General features: G+C 41.4%; 2 protein-coding genes across 6 annotated transcripts in view; one reads left to right on the top strand and one right to left on the bottom strand.

Annotated features, from left to right (window-relative positions):
• Positions 1-700: 700 nt before the first annotated feature.
• Positions 701-6048, top strand: LOC117440129 (pro-opiomelanocortin-like). 2 transcript variants are annotated; one of them, XM_034076393.2, is made up of 3 exons: positions 701-950; positions 4130-4247; positions 4958-6048. In XM_034076393.2, the coding sequence occupies exons 2-3, from the start codon at positions 4137-4139 to the stop codon at positions 5531-5533; spliced, it is 687 nt and encodes a 228-aa protein (XP_033932284.1). In that variant the 5' UTR covers positions 701-950; positions 4130-4136; the 3' UTR covers positions 5534-6048. The 2 variants fall into 2 exon arrangements, with proteins under 2 accessions (XP_033932284.1, XP_033932283.1); XM_034076392.2 differs by having other exon boundaries at positions 4130-4259.
• Positions 6049-6260: 212 nt separating this feature from the next.
• LOC117439815 (protein EFR3 homolog B) overlaps positions 6261-20336 on the bottom strand; it is a 48253-nt gene continuing 34177 nt past the window's right edge. For 3 of the 4 annotated variants that reach the window (XM_034075907.1, XM_034075906.1, XM_034075908.2), the window contains 13 exons: positions 15377-15488; positions 15203-15254; positions 14517-14689; positions 14354-14429; positions 13537-13698; positions 12015-12146; positions 11860-11927; positions 11262-11389; positions 10732-10823; positions 10557-10605; positions 10302-10408; positions 10160-10209; positions 6261-9401 (listed from right to left, as the gene is read on the bottom strand). In XM_034075907.1, the coding sequence (XP_033931798.1) occupies positions 9296-9401; positions 10160-10209; positions 10302-10408; positions 10557-10605; positions 10732-10823; positions 11262-11389; positions 11860-11927; positions 12015-12146; positions 13537-13698; positions 14354-14429; positions 14517-14689; positions 15203-15254; positions 15377-15488 (1307 nt within the window). In that variant the 3' untranslated portion in view covers positions 6261-9295. The remainder of the gene's footprint in view (positions 9402-10159; positions 10210-10301; positions 10409-10556; positions 10606-10731; positions 10824-11261; positions 11390-11859; positions 11928-12014; positions 12147-13536; positions 13699-14353; positions 14430-14516; positions 14690-15202; positions 15255-15376; positions 15489-20336) is intronic. The other variant, XR_004551195.1, reaches the window with a different exon arrangement.

Genomic DNA, 20336 nt, shown 5'->3' with positions numbered 1-20336 from the left:
ATCTTTTCAAAAGCATGGCCTTTCCCTTTCTAAAGCTGTGTGCGTGCGTGCGTGCGTGCGTGCGTGTGTGTGTGTGTGTGTGTGTGTGTGTGTGTGTGTGTGTGTGTGTGTGTGTGTGTGTGTGTGTGTGTGTGTGTGTGTGTGTGTGTGTGTGTGTGTGTGTGTGTGTGTGTGTGTGTGTGTGTGTGTGTGTGTGTGTGTGTGTGTGCGTGCGTGCGTGCGTGTGTGTGCACGTACTTGAGTGAGTCAGGTCTTCCTAATGAAGTTTCCACACAGGGGAACATGCACGACTCGCCGAAAAACAATCCAATCAGTCAAATTGATTTGAACACTTCACGTCTACCCTTCCCTTTTCAAAGGATGTCGTTTTTGGCATTAAGATGTCAACGGCGGCTGACCTTTGAGCGACTTAGAGACGGAATTAATAGTAATCTATTTCATCACTTCAGCTTCTTTTTCTTATTGATAACGTTAACCTGCACCTAAGAAATGTACCTGAGATCCCTAAAACATCTAGCCATTCAGGATATTTGTAAGATTGCAACTCACCCAGAGGAAGAAACATGAGGAGCTAGTTAACTACATCACTAAAGCTTCACCTGTTGATGTGATGACGTGAGCTGCACCATTGATTACAAAGTGTGTGGGAGGACTTGAAATCCTTTACCATAAACACTCCCTTCCATCCAGAGAGGAACAGGAGACCCCTTACCTCGATCACACCCAGAGGCCTTGAGACTCCGACCTCCACACTTTGCTCGTCTATAAAAAGAGCTTTCCTCCTCTGAGGAAGCAACAGCAGACCTTCTCCTATACTGAGCATTTCAGCACAGAGCACAGAGAAAGCAGAGGAGGAGGAGAGGGATCACAGTTAAGTGTCGCCACTCTGGAAGATCTGTGGACAAACGGAGAAAAAGCAAGAATACAGGAAAGGAACGCTTTTGGAAAAGGTAAAAACAAATTGTCTTAAATTTGTCAATGGATGCTTTTTTTTGGCATGAAACAAAATTGTTCCTGGTTGTCGTTAGCTTCTTGTTTTTTCTGAGCAATTGATTACACACTCTTACCTTATTTGGGATTTTGTACATGTACAGCTGCATTTTCTCTGTAAATCATAATTGTTGTAGATGTTTGTGTTGTATAGTCTCACCTCAGCCTGTTGTAGAATATGCACAGTTTTCCTTGCTGATATTTCAATTGCTTTTCATTGAAAAAATCTTCCATAAACAAATCTAACTAACAGACTATTTAATTAACTCTTTAGATTGTTAACACATACGGTTTGAATCTATTTTGATCGCAGCTCTCTGTTATCAGATAATGCCTGCAGAGAGCTGAGTGAGTCATACTGTAGGAAGACTCTCTGCCAGAGTTACAAAAATGATGGCCCACCAAGGAGTCGCTCCTTGGAAAAATAGAGAAGCGAGGAAGAAACAAAAGGATACAATTACCCAATAAAGGAGAGACAACTCGCTGCGCATAGAGACGAGATGTAAAACCTTAACAACTAAAAACAAGCGGTTAAAACGAGTATCAATTTTGTTTTATTTTTCTCCGTTAGCCAGCATCTTCAAATTAAATCCTGTTGATAAAGTCGATGGTTTTAACATGAGAAGCGAGTGATTAGGATGTGATAATAAACAAAGCAGCAAGAGATGAGGGGTGGGGGGGGGGGGCGTTTTCCTCGTGGAGATGCGACATAAAGGAAGTCATTCAGGGCTGCTGAAAGAATTTGTTTGTCCATCTTCCTCAACAATTAAAGTAATGTATCTGCACTGAGTGTGGCCCCCCGGGTGAATGCAGCTTCTTACAACACCCATGTGTTTTCTTGCAATGTATGTGCATGTAGCATTGTCCTTGAAACAGCACAAATGTTGGCTGGCCGCTCACAAAATGACCCTTTCACCTCACTGACCTTTAACTGTTGGCTCTCCCTATTGTGCCTTCTTTTACTACTTTTAAAAAATCTGAGTGGTTACAGTGCGTGCATAACCACAACATATTTGGATGGATAATGACCTTTGTGGCATGTCACGCCCCTCTCACACTGTCTAAAATTCTAAAAATTATAGTATTTTCTTTTAAGCAAGCCATTCATATTTGCTTTCTCCTTGACCTAAAAAACATCCCACACAGTGATTCAATTCAATTCAAAACCTTTATTTATCCAGGTAAAATCCCATTGAGATCAATGATCTCTTTTTCAAGGGAGACCTGCAGCAGTAGGTTCCACAAGAAGACATAAAAACATAAACAACAGAACAACAAAAGGACATCATACAGCAACATGTACAGGGATTACAATTTACATATTTAACCACATGTACAGGTACCAACAGCATCTGATTTTGTAGCATCCAACCGAGCTTTAAAAACATGTAGTGGTACTAGCTTGGTAATTTTCCATTCTTTTTACAGACTGTTCCAAGTTAGTGGAGCTGCACATCTAAAAGCTTTCTTCCCTAAGACAGTCCTAGCACTTGACACATTTAATAAAACCACAGCATGCGATCTGAGGCAATAAGTACTTTCAATTCGCAGAGAGATCAGGGAGCAGATATAAGATGGTAATTTATCCAACATGGCTTTGTAAATGAAAAAGTACCAGTGACTGAGCCTCCGTACAGTAAGTGATGCAAAACCGCCTTGGTATACAGGGTACAGTGATGCGTAAGTGCTTTACAATTTGTCAAAAATCTCAGTGCACTGTGACACGCAGCATCCAACTTGCTCAGGTAATTGGCAGGTGCATTCATATACAACAAATCACCATAGTCCAGCACAGGTAAAAAGGTCACAGTGACTAGCCTTGGTGATAACCAACTAATTTATCATTTGTATTATGTTAATAAATTAATCATACATTGTTCACAGTAAAAGAGGGATTATGTACAGCCAATTTAATGTGAAACAACTGAATAGATTGACAGCTGCTCTCTTTTTTTTAACAAAAGCTACTTAATGAGTAGTTTTTTGTATTTGTATTTATTTATAGAAGGACCATGCATACAACACCATTAATCTCAGCAAAGAGAAGAGATGCAATATGCCAGATTATAGCTAATAGCTAATTTCCATCTGTGGTTATCATCATCGTTTTTTAACGTCAGCCGTGTAAATCAAGACTAAAGTTGAATTTTCCAGGTATGGGTTAGAGTCATAATCCTTTCTTATCCAGTCCTGTATTGAACGCTGCGCAGCCTTTTCATAAATACTGCCAAACAAACTCCCGTTGTTTAAATGAAGACGTCTGTTGTTTATCCCATGTCTAACTTTAACTGCATGCTTGTGACAGCACACATTGTTTTCCAAACAACAACTCAGTGGCTTATTTTGATGAAGCCTCACAGACTGCAGTGATAAATACATGGAATTTGCTTTGGCTGCCTCTCAGAAAAAAAACACTACCATGTTTTTCTAATAAAATAATATTAGTGTGAAGTTTTAGCTGTATACAGGAAAACAAGTGGAGGGCCCAAATGCAGTCTCGCCAAACAATACGTTAAGAGTTCAATTATGAAACTAAAAACGCTAACGCGGGTATAAAAGACAGAAGTAAAAAAAAAAGAATGAATTGTGCAGGAAAAGGGTTAAATGTCCTTTGAGAGAGAGCTTTGATCAATCCGTAGTTCCCTACTGAGATCCATGTCTAGCCCTGCTCGTCTATCCCTGCTCGCCAAGCACTGATTATTTTCATACAGTCACACATGATCGGTAACCACAAACCTCAGTCGAGCCTCCTTTGGGAACTAAATCAAAACAATTTATGGTTTTCATTATTTTCCATTTTAAATAAGATTGATGTGCTGCAGATCTCTTCAAATACTATGAATTTGGAAAAGGAATGTGGATGAATTGCATTTGAACTCAGGGCTATTATTCAGCAGTGACACAGCTGCAAATCCACCAATTACAGTTGTTAAAGTGTTGAAACATGTCAAGTTATGTAAAGAAGTGTTATGCAAGTGCAATCATCAGGAGAACCTTTTGTTCCCAAAAGTAACAATTTATTTCTTCCTTTTAAGGCAAGAATATGTGACTATTCTAGCCTATTGGGACTGTTGATCCTCTTCAATGTTCTGAGGACAGTTCCTCATAGCCTCTCTTGTTTATCTGTCCTCCACACCAGGCTGAAGATGGTGTGCCTATGTTGGTTGTTCGTGGTGGTGATGGCGTATGTGTGCGTCCCCGGGTTTGGGTCAAAATGCCCCATCTGCAACGGCCTGAGCAACAAGGGAAGGATACTGGTAGGTCAAACGGTCGGTTATATCATCTTCATTCTTGCCTTTCTACAGTGTTTCCTCTTTGTAACTGCCACCCCTATCGGCAAAGCAAATGTGTTTCTAACAAAGATTTCACCTAAAGTAGTCAAAACCGAAAACAAAGTGAAAGATCAAATAGAATAGCATCAAAAGAACAATTTTAAGCTTAAAGGTTTATCCTTAAATATGGAAATAGCAGTGGACAAAATAATCTTTTGTTATGGTTGTTTTCTTCCACAAATAATCCATTTGAGAGATAACAGACAACAAGGCTGTATAAATATAATATATTTGGGTTTTGGCCTTTAAGAAAAATCTGAAGATGTCAACGGGGACTCTGGGATATCTTTTGGGGCATTTTTCCTTGTTATCCAACATCTTATGGACCAAAATTGAATCAACAAAGAAGAGGTTGTTATTTGCACCAATGAGAGAAAGTCTAATATTTCAGTTTTTCTTCTTTATCTTAAAGATTTTGTTGGAGGTTTTGCACATTGACGCCGTTATAAAGGGAGTCCATGAGGTCTATTTATTTGGTGACTCAGATATGAAAGAATAAAGCATAATTATGATCACAAACAAGCATCCGCTACTATTATCAAACCACAGTGTATTTTACACCCGTGTATCACCTCTTCACATGACTCACAGTTTTCAATGTGTGTTGATGTTTCTCTTTGCTTCCTTCCACACAGGACTGTATTCAGCTCTGCATGTCAGTCATTCAGACTGAACTCCCCCCCAGTCCATTGGCCTTGAAGGTGAATGACGACGATGACCTCTTGCTCAGCATCATCCTGGCCAGCCTGGTGTCTGAAGACAAGATACCAGGGTCATATCTGAAAGACCACACCGATGAGCGACGCTCCTATTCAATGGAGCATTTCCGCTGGGGCAAACCCACTGGTCGTAAACGCCGGCCTGTCAAAGTCTTTGCCTCCAGTCTGGAGGGAGGGGGCTCCTCTGAGGGCAGTTTCCGCCGCCATGTGCGCCGGGAGCTGAGCAGCAACGAGGATGAAATGAGGGGGCAGCTGAATGGAGGGGGTCAAATCCAGGTGTTGCCAAAGGCGAGAGTCAGCCCTAAGTCTCAAGCGTTGGGCCCGCAGGAGAGGAAAGATGGGACTTATCGGATGAGTCACTTCAGGTGGGGGAGCCCGACTTCTAAACGTAATGGCAGCTTAAAGAAACAGTGGGGGGGGGGGACTCGGAGGAAGCTGACCAAGCTCTTCAAGAACATTATGGTGAAGGATGTGCAGAGGATAATGGGCTGAATGTAGGATGGAGGCGAGAGAATCTAATAGCCATTGCATGTTAGTATCCACAGGTCTTTATTTTAAACTAACTCGTCACAATCATTAGCATGAATGTATTTTCTGGGTCGCATTACAACCTCAAATAAAGAGAAGAAACAAAGCAGTTTTTTTGTTTGATAAATATAATAATGCTGCCGGTCTGATTGGAGAGATTTCTTGTTTTTCTTGTGGGAATCATCTTTATATTTTGAAGAAGAGAGCATGCCATTCCATAGCAAGACGTGGGTGTGAAAGCTTTTAAAAACATATATGCAGTTTATTTACAGAGTTGTATCTTTTTGTAAATTAATTAATGCTGTAAAAATGTTTAATTAATTATATTCAAATATTTAACGCATGTGCAGAATGGCCCTCCCCATACATCCCACCAGTGGCAGCGCCAGGGTATGGCTAGGGTAGGCTACTATGGTATTAGTTTTGTATCATAAATATAAAGCAAAACTATGAGTGTAAAAGAAAAATAAGTCAATAAGTCAAGCAAAATAAAATAAATTTCAAAAATAAAACTATAAGTTACAAACAAATCATTTGTGTAATCATGTGAACTATAAGTATTTTTTCTTTGTTTTAACAGGTTTTTGTTTGCAGTTCTTGTTTCTTCTTTCTCAATGATCAGACTTTTGCTCTCGCTGCAGCACTCTCTGTTGTGAACGAGTAAGAGAAACATTAGGAGAAAAGACACCACTAAAATACACGATACATTTAATTCTGAAAAACCACTCCCTCAGGTGACAGTACTGATGCAAGTATCGTCACAGTGACAAAACTCAGTCATTACAGGCAAGTAAAAATAATAACACGACAAGCATTGTTAAGGAAACCTAACATTAATGATTGCTTAATATGTGTTGACCTCTACAACTGACTCAGCACTCCAGCATGTGTTTATTTTATTGTACTGTATGATGATGCATGATGATGTTACGCAGATTCAGATCACATTTGAAAACAAAATTCCACTCCATGACGTTTTCCCCATTGTCAATAACAAGTAGAAACAGATCAGACTATTTCTGGATACAGACACATTTATTGTACGGCAACATCACAAGCATGCAAAGTCAGGTTCTGACACTCATAAGGCATTTTCTCCTTGTAAAAGCTGCCTTTGTCACTAGGGAATCCAGTTTTTAAAGTGCAAAGTTCACAGAATGAATAGATTTTGACCAACAGCACTACGTTGTAAACAGATCTATTAACGAGACATTTAATGACAAAAGTAAGGTTGGTTTACCGTTAGTCAATATTACCATACACTATGCAATGACAACAAGCACTCTGGTAGATTTACAGATCTGCGCTGAAAAGACTTCACAAGGTGTCGCTGGAAGGTTTTAACAGCTGCACGTCGCTGTAATATGAATTGTTCTTTGTTAACATTGTGGAAAAAGTCACTGGGAAAAAAACTGTAAACTGATTTTGGTCTTGGGTAATGATTAAATACACACACACTTCTGCACTAAAATGGTAAACATGAACAGATCTGATACAGTGGACATGAATATACATACAGATGACTCGACATAGTAAAAATAATTGGAGCGTGACACAGAACGGACACGTTACATTAAACATGGCTGCTCACGCGCCATGCAGATAGTTCACAGAAGCGCAGAAGCAGAGGGGGGGGGGGGGGGGTCGGTCTCTCACAACACTGACCATCACAGCGCCACAACAACAACAGAAGGTAACAATTTAAAACACAAACTAATCTGCTACCAACAGTTGGGCTGTGTTAGCCAGGCTAGTGGCAAGTTATTGCCCTTATACTTTGTTTCGATACCTGTGTGTATGTGCACACATGCATAACAAATGGCTTTTAGACTTGTTTTAATCTTGCTGAATGAGACCGGTGCACTGCTTGGAAGCCGCGGCAGCGTTAGCAGCGGTGTGGCATAAGGACAGAGTGCAAACTTATTCCAGCAGGACTGAGAATGTGATGGCAGCTCTACAGGTCACAATGGTGCTAAAAACCTGTCTGGTAATATGTGGCGAATAATCAAGTAGATTATTTCATTCATTCTTTAGCAGAACACGTTTCAGACGTCACTAGTGTGATAAACTGGCCTCAAGACGATGGAGATGTTTTCTTGTGGGCTGTTCAAACCCTTGTCAATGAACCTTTTTGATTTCATGTGTTGCTGGTTTCTACGGAGGTCCTGAGAGGCAAGTAAAAAAAAAAAAACAATCGTATTAAATTACATATTTTCAAATTCTGATCTAAAAGATTTCCCTCCTGAGTTTGTGAATAGAGAACAGGTGAACATCCAGGTTGTGCCAGGGTTATATTTGCCATATATGGCACGTACAATTAGTTTGTGTTAATTCATGCTTTCTTCCATGTGAGTTTTAATGTCTTTGAAAATAAAAAGTACATATATTGTGTGTTGTTTAAAAAAAGGAAAGATTATCCTGATTCACCTTATTTGAACTGTTCATTAACACAAAAGTCTTTTCAGAATTGGAAACATGTATCACCAGAATTTTGATGATCCCCCTTGCCTCTCAGTGCTCCCGTATGTAACATATTGAAGAGTTTACAAACAAATCTGAGTACTATCTAAGTAGCTTTCTCCCTCATCTATGGACACAATCAGTGCAGTGGCAGTCTAAAATTAGAATTAATATACAGTTTATATACAGTACACACACACACCAAAGAATCCCTACTCTGTACATCCGCTTATAGATTTATATATTTCTCTGTATATACACATTTATATGGAAAGGAGAAAATAAAGGATCCTTATTTACCTTCTAGTGTTTGATCTGGTAAACATCACAGTAAACACTTCAGAAGATAAGTGTGGTCATGACTGTGAAGCAGTGTGCGTTTCCGTGTACGTTCGAACTCGAGTCACCTGCAAGGCACACTCACTTTGGGAGGATAGCACAAAGATAAATCATTTACATCACTGATAAAAACAAAAAAATAACGATATGAAAGAAAAAATATGAGGTGCAGGAAATAAACGCCTGTCCTGAAAGAAAAAGCACTTTTGGCTAACACTAAAAAGGCAAAAGAAAAAAATGGTAAAACATTAAAAAGAGATGTTTAAGAGCTGAGTAACATGGGATATGGTAAGGATTAGCGTCATAGTTGTATCTGTCCATATTTCATTCAAACATACACTAAATACTAAATTAAAATACATCTTTTACACATATGCTCTCTCCGGCGATAAAATCAACCAACAACAAAACAAATAAAATATCAAAAAAACGGTCAATCTAACTTTTGTGATCAACAGTAGTATGGCACCCTGTAAGGGACAAACAGGTGGAAAGAATGTCCAAGTTGTAGTGCTATCAAAAATGTCCAGTAACATGGCATGCAACAAGTCAGTTCATTCAAATGAAACAACTCAGTGTGCCACCTATCGTCCCCTCGCAGTACTTGGCAATTTCAAACGTTAAAATCCAACCACAGGAGATTCTACAGACATCGAAGGAGACGCGAGGGGAATAACAGACAAATAAAAGTTTGTTTTACTGCTGCATGAATCGACATAAATAGCCTGCTTGTTTTGGGCTGCAATTACACGGAATTTCAGATGACTATGTTGATTAACAAGTAGCTTGTTCTTGAGTGGACAGTGGTTTTTTCTCCTCATCCCCTGTGGTCATGTGATTCCATGTAAAGATTGGTATCTTTCCCGGAAAAATAAATTCCTCGTCCGTCCTCAAGTGTGAAATAGTTCTGTGACTTCCCTTTCTGCGCTAGTAAACACAGAGGTCAGGAAACTTCATCTCGTAGAGGGGGACGGATCGACTCTGGCTTTGGCCGTAACCTGATGAAATGGTTCCAGATGGGCTGGGGGGAGGTCTGCACGGGGAGAGGAAACATCATCAGGAGTCAATCATCACCTTTTAACAACAACACAGCGAGGCGCAATCATGTTTTAATAGTTTTAGGATTATGTCAAACATCCATTTTAACGACTGTGTTTTTGCTGGACTGAACTATATATCTATTAAACGACTCCAGACGGTAAAGCCCTCCTCTGCCAGGCTTTAGCCAGAGCCAAGAGACGGATCACATCACCCCAGCACACCAGACTCCCATTGTGTTTAAGGGTTTTTAAGGGTTTTTAAGGTTTAACCGATGACTTTAAAAGCTCTGCATGGCCTCTCTCCCTGTTTTATGTCTGAGCTCTGTGTACCGTACGCACAGTACTTTTCGATCCCGTCCCAGAGGCAAAAACTAAAAGGGACAGACTGTATGTAGTCAGAGCCTCAAACCTGCCCCAAGAAATCAGGTCGCCTGAGTCAGGAAACTCCTTTATGGATTAAAAACAAGTTCATTTTTGGAGACCCTTTCATCAAGTTAATAGAGATTACATTTCCTTTTTGAAAATGTTTATCTTTTTCCTATTCCTTTTCCAAACTACATTGTTCTTTACACCATAATGCTTTGTATCTGTTTCCTCTTAAACCTGATGATTTGCGACACTTTGTTGGGCTGCTTTGAATAATTATACTATCAATAAAGATGAAAATGTAATGTTATCAGCCATCAATGTCACTTTGGAAAAATGGCCAATCAATGTTTCATTGGAAATATACCAAAGTGCCGTCTCTTACCTGATTGTAATCTCAAAGATCTGATTGAGTTTGCTCTGGAGTAGAGTGGCCTGGATAGGACAAAGAATATCACGTCAGACCATAGTGCCAAACTGAAACAACAATAATCAAACAATATGGGTTAAAGGAATGTGTCTTTTACCCTGGCACCACAGTGTGCAGCTATCTCCTCGAAGGGGGCCTTCTGAAACTTCTCCACCACTTGTCTCCTCCGCTCCCTCTCCTGCTCCTCCATACCGACGCTGTCCACTAGAGGGAGACACAAACAACCTTTACGTCTCTATTCTGCACCATGCTGAACTAGCTTGTGTGTTGAAAGTGACAATTTGGCCTTAATGCTTGAAGGATTCTTCTTAAAACAGTAAAGGAAATCACAATCATTGTAATGTTGACGTACCGATGGCATTCTTTAGGGTTTCAAATGTGATCTCCTCTGCTGGCGTCCTCTGCAGAACAGAATAAGAACAAAGGAATATCAAGCACTTTTCATTTCACTCGAACGTCCTTATATATGTATCGGTACATTTAAGTTCTTGAAGATGGCATTGTTGGAAATGCTTTTTGGCCTTTACCTCTTCTTTCTCTGGACTGTTTCTGGACTCCACCTCCACCTGCAGTGAGATGGTCTCTCCGATGCTCTTCCTCTTGGACAGACGGTCCTCATCTGGACACGGAAAAGAAAACAGACATTTTGTTTTAATCCAAAGGCAACATCAGAATAACACAGGCTGACGCGATCTGACAAATGAGTCTAAAAGTGAACTAGCTCCCAAAGGCAATGCCTATCAATAAGTTATAGATAGTCAAAAGGCTTTTCCTTCAACTCAATGATCCTGGCTCTAGCCCCACAGCTGAAGAACAGTCTGTCCTGATGTAGTGTCCTTCAATGAAACACTAAATCCCCACGAGCTGCAGGAGAGAAATGCAGCTCTACAATTCCATACAGGAATCAATAAAGCACCAACTAAAAGATTTAACACACTGGCAAATTCAATAGATATTATCATTATATACTTTTAAAGAATATCTCTTCTTTGGCACAGCTGACTTTTAAACACGATGTATGATTTTAACACAAGAAAGGTTTTGTTGAGACCCTTACCAGTGTACTGGGGGACGTACGGGGTAGCCAGTCTGTCTGTGTTATACCCACTGCCTCCGAGGACCTCAGTGATCTTGGACTGGAGGAACAGAACGTCCCCTTCCACCTTCTCCAGTGAAGAAGGCAGCCTGGGGAAAGAGAGAGAGGCAATTTAAATATTTATATGTTAAATATATAAATATGTACTGACATTTTTTCATATTCAAATAGCTAATTTAGTGTATGGTTTGCAAAGATTCAAAGGATGTATTGTCATATGCACAGTAGCTACGGTGTAAATATGGCAATGAAAATCTTAAGTCCCAGGCTCATCCTATCAATACAAAATAATATATATAAGACATACAACTAATTAAAAAAACAATACAAAATAATTGTTATTATTTTTAACAAATAAAATTGCAATAAGAAAGTAGAACAAAATAGTGCAAGAATATCTAGGACCAATGTGCAAGTAATGCAGATAAAGTAAACTATATACATGTCAAACAAATATATACAAGAAGCTAAATGTTGCAGAGAATGTTGTTGTGTACAGTGTACAAGTATATAGTCTATATACATGTACATAGAGTCAGATACATTATGGAGTACATACTTGGGATTATCAATGAAGACATCCTCAGGCAAAAGGTAGCTCCGTTCTTTCTGCCTCACCTCAATCACCTGAAGGGCAGAGAAAGGATGCGGTTTATTAAAGAAGGCTCTTAGTATTCACACGTTCGTTGACGTGTACACAAAGAGGAGCCAGACCTCGTGTATGTGCTGGCAGAAGGCTGGGACGGTGGTGAGTTGGCAGATGAGGTTGAGGTAGGCGGCGGCGATGGCATGAACAGCACAGCGGTTATAAACAGGAAGCGCCTCGTCAGTGGACAGAGCCAGGTCCTGCACAGGAAACAGGGACAAATACCATGTTAATAAAATACCCTCACACTTGGTTTTCATTCATCTTGGACTGTTTCCACTTCTTTATCTCGTGCCATTTATTGTGAGTTTTACAACCTATCTTTAAAAATCTATTTTAGATTCAATGTCCTTTTTTCTAGATATGTTATGGTCTTTATGTCAAAGCACTGTGAAAGGCTTTTTATTGCCACATTCATTTGTATATAATGAGACTAAATATTGTAGTGCCGTGTTCAGGGTAGGATTTTCAGGGCGGCCATGACGGCCATGGCCGTCGTAGCCCCTCGGTCTGGCCGTTATGCCCCACAAATAATTGTACGTCCTACGGCCACCATGGCCTGTGTGCCCCCTGAATCTCGAAGTTGCTTTAAAAGCGACAGAACAGTGTTTTCTGAACTGCATTATGCTGCGTTCACAACGGACGTGATGCGAATATTCTCATCGCTCTAACCGCTGGAGTGTCAGCTGTGTTTACTCCTGTCATTCAAACAGGACGCGCTGGAGAGGGGGCGGGGCTTATTTCCATGTAAATACTGTGGTGGAAGCCAACTGCGATAAAATTAACATATTTTACCGTGATTTATTGTAATACACGTTTCAAAATGATGCCGAAGTAACTAAATACTGATACCGGTTAGTAAAAAACATGAATTAATGCTTTGACAAGTCTGCAGATAAAACAGTAAGCGAGAAACCTTTTAAAATGCGTGTTTTCTGAATGGATCAATCAGGCTAAACTAACCTGTAGCTGCTCCGTCCACACTCACAACAGCGTCCTAAAGACAGTCTGTGGTTTGTACATGTTTAACTTTTGTCCAGTTTCTGACCAGAGCTGTGAGGAGTTTGACATTATTGATATTAAAAAAGTAATTTGTTTTCCATGTCATTCGTGTGTTATTTATTTGTAAGCTCCAAATCCAAATGTTTCCCTCATTGGCCTTTGTGCCCTGGCATGTGGCCTTTGCGCCCTGAAAAAATGTGTAACACCAAAGGCCAAATGGCCTTGCCCCTAAAATGACGAAATTCCAAGCCTGGCCGTGTTAGAAGATTACGGCCAATTTCAGAATGATTTCCTGACTACATAAATACATTTCTCTGAATACATTTTGCACATTTTTATGTATCCCTACCTCTCTTCAAATCTACAAAGCCCTCTTCTTTCAAATATAAGATACTGCACATATTGTCATATTTCCATTGCAATATGTTTTTTTGTTTCTTTTGTATATTTATATTTGGAGTAAACACTTGTCTTTATTCTTTTTTTTTTTAAATGTTCATTTTTTCTTTATTTTCTTTTTATAATCATTCAATTTTTGTATCTTATCTAAAGTAAATATAATTTGACTGACTGCATGTGTTTCAGTACCTGCAGGGCGAGCGCCAGGCGGATCAGGTCCACCACCACCTCCTCGTTAGCCAGCTCCACGCTGAGGAGACCCAGCAGAGCGAAGAGAGACTCGTAGTGCTGCCCGCCGCTGCTCGGCTCCTTGCAGCCCAGGTAGATGTGACGGTACAGCTGCTGGCCATGCTGAGAGGAGGAGGATGAGGAGAGAGAGAGAATCAAGAGTCTGAAGGAGAGACTACTCTGTTAAGCGTGTTCAGCCAAGGAGCCCATACAGGATAGAGAGTATATCAGGGAACACTTCATGAATGTCATTTGGAAAATTAAACCCATAACCTTTGTTATGTGAAAAAACGTCACAAGAAATGCATTAAAAACACATCAGACATGTATTAAAACTATCATCTCAGATATATCATCTCAATACAGAATAACAATAAACACTGTTAAAATGTCAAAGGCAAATTAAGAGAGAGTGTTACAGTGAAGTGCATTTTAAGAAAAAAAAGACTGATCAAAAGAAGAAAAAAAAAAAATTACACTCAGTGCATACATAGCTAAATAATACAAGGATTTTAAAGTTTTTTTCATATTAAATGTATTACATTAAACCATGAGCAATCAAGTATCATAGGTGTAATACTATTTTTTAAACTACAAAGTCTTTGTAACAAAAAGTAAATAGAATCATTTGAAGGAATTAGAATATTTCATGTGCAATGAATCATTTAATTGTGATAATGCATTTCTTTATCTAAAGTAATTACTGCTGGTTACTTTTCAGTAGACTGTAGGGAAAACACGTTCATCAGCTCAGCTTTTAAACTGACAAAGCTTTTACCTTTTTCATGAACAAGTTGTCCTGCCTGGAGCACTTGTCGACTTTGAGCTTGAGCACAGAGATGTCTGAGATGATGCTGCAAAGAGACGAGGCACAATGATTAACAAAGACTGTTAAGTGCTCAAACAGACTAGAAATTAAGCCTAGAATAACACACGCGTACCTAATGTCGGAGAACTTTGCTGTGTTGTCGTGCCTGTCGATGAGACTGAGGAGGATCTGCAGCACCAGCAGCCGGAGCTCTGGGTCCTCGGTGAGGGAGAAGGACAGCAGCGGCTCCAGGAAGGAGCTGGGCAGCGCCGTCAGCATGTTGGTGGTCTGGAAACCAGCCGTCACCTGGGAGATGGATGGTAACAAGTTAGTAGAGGTTAACACATACATCATTTATATTCCTGCTGAAAATAAGGGGGTTAAAACGGCTTTAAACTACCCCATGAGAGTCAACTGGCTGTCATTTATGGCTTCAAATGGGTTTTTCTAAGGGAATTGAAATCGACCTCGTTTTGAAAAATGGCAAATGGTATGATTTATTCTGTATACTTGGAAGAGATAAGGAATTGTTTATAGCCGAAATGAAATTCTCAGGCCATAAGAGTGCTGCCCAAAACACACATGGTTTGTGAAAAATACATTTTCTCGAGGGCTGAGATCAAGTTTGAAGGATGACAGCTACTGAGGAGTATTACCTTGACGTATTGTAAATGCGATAAAAACTACTTGTGGAGCTATTATATAAAGTACTTTCTTAGAGTGAGAAAATGCACCAGTAACACAGGGAGGCTTCTCCTGCTTAAAAGATATGTAAACACTATTTTTTTTATGATTAATAATGCAAAGCTGAAAACGTACCTGGACCAAGGACTTCAGTAACATAACCTGGATCATCCTCGTCACCTCGGGCCTGCAGATGAAAACAAATGAAGATATATGAAAGAGAATAACAAACACATGCAGTATTCAGTTTACTGGGCATACGCGGCACAAAGAGAGCATGTGTTTGTGAGAGATTTGCGAGTAACTCACCCAGAGCCTATGGAAGTGAGAGCTGGGTGAATCCCAGGGACGGGAATCTTGCCCATGATGAAGAGCATGACCTCTGACCTCTGGTATGTCGGTAGTGTGTTGGCAAAAGAACCTGAAAGTTAGAACATTTTTGGTGAATATTTGTGTGTTTGACGCTTACTGGCAGCAGAGGTCGCGTTAAGCGAATATTTTTAGTCCATGACGGATTTTTTTTAACAATGACGGAAAAATCTGAAAGCAGTCCGTCATTTTGACAGATTAGAACAAACTCGGAACAGCGCCAAAGCTTCCCCGCAGCAAGGCTCCGGTGTTATGCCGTGTTATGCATGTCCGCCAAAAAGGAAATTATATAGTTTCCAAACCGTACTTTGCCGTACAAATCATTGAAATGTCTGAGAGTTTTTGCTTTACGCTGTGCACGCTACCGCTAGGTGCAGTGGGTATGCATAACACCGGCGAGGTATGGCTACAGCTTAGCAGCTAGAGCCCAGCGGTTCCATGACTGGAAATACAAGCCAGAGTTGTCAGCCAGGACCCAGATGTATGACCTAGGCCGGGTAACTAGTGCCTGGCTGACATGCAACCCCGAAAAGTGTTTTAGAGAGGATAATGATGGACAAATATATACGGTCTCTGCCCTATGAGACCAAGAAAATGGCAAGCCAGCAGAATCCAGCCAGTCTGGATGAGTTGGTTAACGTAGTGGAGAGCCACGTGGTCACAGCGGACCGGCTTAAGTCCACACGACCAGACACCGAGTGGGGCCGGAAAGTCAGTGGAGAAGCATCACGGACTAGACCGGCACGAGAACCGCGATGGGAACCAGAAGAGGTAAGGCGACGACAGTCCTTCCTGCCAGAGGGCCAACCGCGTTGCTACCAGTGTGGGGAGATGGGCCACATTGCCCGGGACTGCCCAGGGAAGGATGAGCTAATGCCGACCGCCAACTCATCTGGTGCAAGGTTCTGCCACCTTCTTGACTATTGCTGGGTACAGGAAAGCTCCCTGGCTCAAATTATACAAGTCAAGGTAAATGGAAAAGATATAGAGGATTATTGTCGCACCTGTGTTGAATGTCAAAAGATGAGTCCCAAGCCACACTTTAAAAATCCCCTAATACCTCTACCGATAATCGATGTACCGTTTTCTCGCATTGCCATGGACTTAGTGGGACCGCTGGTGAAGTCTGCCAGGGGACATCAGTATATTTTTGTGATCCTTGACTATGCAACCAGGTACCCGGAGGCCATTCCCTTGAGGAACATGACAACGAGAGTGATTGCACGGGAGCTGCTTCACCTGTTCAGCCGAGTTGGGATTCCTAAAGAGATGCTAACAGACCAAGGCACTCCCTTCATGTCCAAGATAATGAAGGATCTCTGCAGGCTCTTCAAGGTAAAGCAGCTTCGTACATCTGTCTACCATCCTCAGACAGACGGATTGGTAGAACGCTTTAACAAGACGTTGAAATCCATGTTAAAGAAGGTTGTTGACAAGGATGGTCGTAACTGGGACCAGCTTCTGCCCTATGTCCTGTTTTCAATCAGGGAAGTTCCACAGGCTTCAACCGGTTTCTCCCCCTTCGAGCTGCTGTACGGCTGACAGCCCAGAGGACTTCTCGACATCGCGAAGGAAGCCTGGGAGGAGCAACCAAGCCCCCATCGGAGCATGTAGAGACGATGCAGACGCATATGAAAGATGTTTGGCCCATGGTCAGAGAGCACATGGCTCAAGCCCAAGAAGCCCAGAGGAAAGTGTATAACAGAGGTGCCCAACCGCGTGAGTTCCTGCCCGGGGATAAAGTGCTTCTCCTGGTCCCCACCACAGAACACAGATTCCTGGCATCGTGGCAAGGTCCCTATGAAGTGGCAGAGAAGGTGGGACCAGTCAACTACAAGGTACGTCAACCTGGCCGTCGCAAACCATCCCAAATATACCATCAGTGTTTCCCCTATATACAAATAGTGGCGGCGCAGCGCCGCTGATGAAATAATATATTTTTTTTTTAATTAAAATAATAATAAGTGGTGACCCTTTTTCATTTTTGATTGTTTGTTATGTGGATTTGTAGTATTTGTGTTACTGTATGTTCAATAAAGGTGTATTTTTTCTAAATGTTGAGACATTGCCACTAGGCAATTGTACTAGGCAGGGCCGATTTTTGGTATAGGGCATCAGATCTGGGGGGCGCTGTGCTGGTAGCTCTGGGAGGGAAAAAATATTTTTGACCATTGGCGCTCATCCTAATTTTCAGCCTTGATGTAACAACATTCATAATTAAGTAAATGTAACACCCTTTTCACCCCGGTTACACTTTCCATTTGCCCTGATGGGCGCTGTAAGTGATGAAAGTGGGGGATGTTGGCTTATCAGGCGCCTGCAGCTCACAGCCAAAGTGCGAGCGAGAGAGCGAGCGAGGGAGAAAGAGAGAGAGAGGGCGCACCGGTACCGGCGCTGTTGTTATTAGAATCTGGTGCTCGCTGCGCTAACGGATATAAGAAGTAGATGTTTCTACAACCAGGGTGGAGGAGAGCTCTCCTGTCAGACTGAGAGGCTCAGTGAGGTAAAGGACTCAGTGTTTAGATAGTTCATTTCAGTCCAAGTTATCTCAGTGGGTCTCAAACGTTTTGACCACAAATTATGTAAACACATATTTCCAAGGCACTCCTTTATAATTATTAGGATAAATAAAAACAGGTTTGAAATCATTCCAATGTATACAATAGGACAGTAAACCAAAAATATCGTTTAAAGTTGGAGAGATACAAAAATATGCATAAATAAATGTTAACTAGGTCAAATAAGATATGAATGAACAACAAAAATAAAATAAGTGACATGTATTTGTTATTGGCTATGGGTTATTGGTTATGTTCACTTGATTATTAAAATGTAAACCGATCTTTTTCATATGGGTGTTTTAGAGTTGTACCCCCTAGATCAGGTCTCGCATTGTGTGCTCAAAGTGCACCAGATTGAAGCATTTTACTTTAAAATATTAAAAAAAATCTTCCCGGGAGGGGCATACCCCCGGACCGCCCTAGAGGATGTGACGTCCACCCCCCAATTAAAACAAGCTCATACAATACTGAATACATTTGAAGCCATTTTGACGGATATGACCTATGTCAACAAGTTTCTGTTTTTTGTAGTGTATTTGCCTTTTGTAGAGATTTTTCATTTATTCTTTACATATAAAATCTAGGGCAGCAAATTAGCTAGAACCGGCCCTGGTGCTAGGCCTCAAGAGCATTTCTTGTGCTGACACATAGAAACAAATTGGCGTGGCGCACTTCGCACGCGCACACACTAAAAAATTCCATGCGCTCCGCGCTCACATTATACTGGGCCCACGTGCCTTAGCACTGCTGCTATGACTCCATCCTAGGGGAAACACTGACCATGTTAACCTGTTAAAGAAATGGTACGCCCAAGAGGCACTGCTGTGTTGTGGTTCCCCGGTTGTGTCCCCCTCTTCTCCCGACCATGAGGTGGCCGAAGTTGAATACGGTCCGGGGCTGTCCAAAGCTCAGTTACAGCATACCAAGGAACTGGTTCAGCAGAGTTTGGATGTGTTCTCACTACGACTTGGACGCACAACGATGGTGGAACATCAAATCCACACAGAGCCTACAAAAAGGTAAAGATGCGGCCCTACCGGGTGCCGGAGGCAAGACGGGCGGCCATTGAGCAAGAAGTGCAGAAAATGCTGGCTATGGGGGTGATTGAAGAATCTCACAGTGAGTGGACCAGCCCTGTCGTTCTGGTTCCTAAGCCAGACAAAACCAACAGGTTCTGTAATGATTTCAGAAAATGTAATGAGATCTCCAAGTTTGATGCGTATCCTATGCCCAGGATAGATGAGCTAATTCAGAGGTCTTCAACATGGGGTCCGCGACCCCCAGGGGGTCCGCGGAGGTACTGCAGGGGGGTCGCGAAATCTTTGGTTGATTAGACAATTTTTTATATTTCTTTAAAAAAAAAAGAATTCCAACATTTTTTTTCCCACAAATTGAAATGTCTTTAAATGCACATTAACATGAATCCAACATATTGTAGCGAACGGAGAAATGGAGGCAGAAGACGTTATCTTTCAGTCAGCAATGCACGCATTCAGCTACACACATATAGCTATCTCAAGCTAGGCGCCGGTTCACTCACAGCAGGAGACTACCCCGTACCTGTCCCACCAGGCCTCCTGTACACAAAGGGGAGGACCCACACTGGCTCTGTCAGGTTCCCCGTGATTGGCCGAGAGCCTATTCAGTCCCCAGTTTACTAAGGACCCAGACACAAGGACGCACGCTGCAATATTATTGAGAAGACCATACCTTTATATCTATATATATATTAGGGCTGTCAAACGATTACAATTTTTAATCAGATTAATCACAGCTTAAAAATTAATTAATCATGATTAATCACCATTCGAACTATGTCCAAAATATGCCATTTATTTATGTATATTGTTGTGGGAATGGAAAGATAAATGAAAGCAGGCGGATATATCCATTTAACATACAGTATGTATGTTTATTATAACATTTTTCTGCATGTCAAAATGAAAGACAACCCACACACCTATCAATCATCAAACCGTGGGGTCTTAATTCATTACGTGTTGATTTCTATCAACGGGGGAGTACTTCAGGAAAGTCGACGGAGGGGGAGGGGGGCGCTAGTGGAGTACTTCGTGACCACAGAGTGTGAAGTTGTGATCAGCTGTTTTAGCGCAGTTCTCCAGTGAAGGGGGGAGTCTACCTCCGCAGCCGGTTGGCGTAGTTTTGGCACAGTTCCGTTGTACAGACCGACGTTAACAGCAGCCCTGTCTCTGCACACGGAGACCGACTCTGTCGTCCGGTGATCTAACCGCCTTCTGGAAAAGCTTCACAAGTACGTCCGTACGCAAATGCGCTTTGTGACACAAGTGACGGTACGCATTTCAGATTACGCACATAAC

Source organism: Pseudochaenichthys georgianus, chromosome 24 (genome assembly GCF_902827115.2).
Source record: "Pseudochaenichthys georgianus chromosome 24, fPseGeo1.2, whole genome shotgun sequence".
NCBI lineage: Eukaryota > Metazoa > Chordata > Actinopteri > Perciformes > Channichthyidae > Pseudochaenichthys > Pseudochaenichthys georgianus.
Note: the sequence above shows the minus strand (reverse complement) of the source record. Positions and strands in the feature narration are given on the sequence as shown.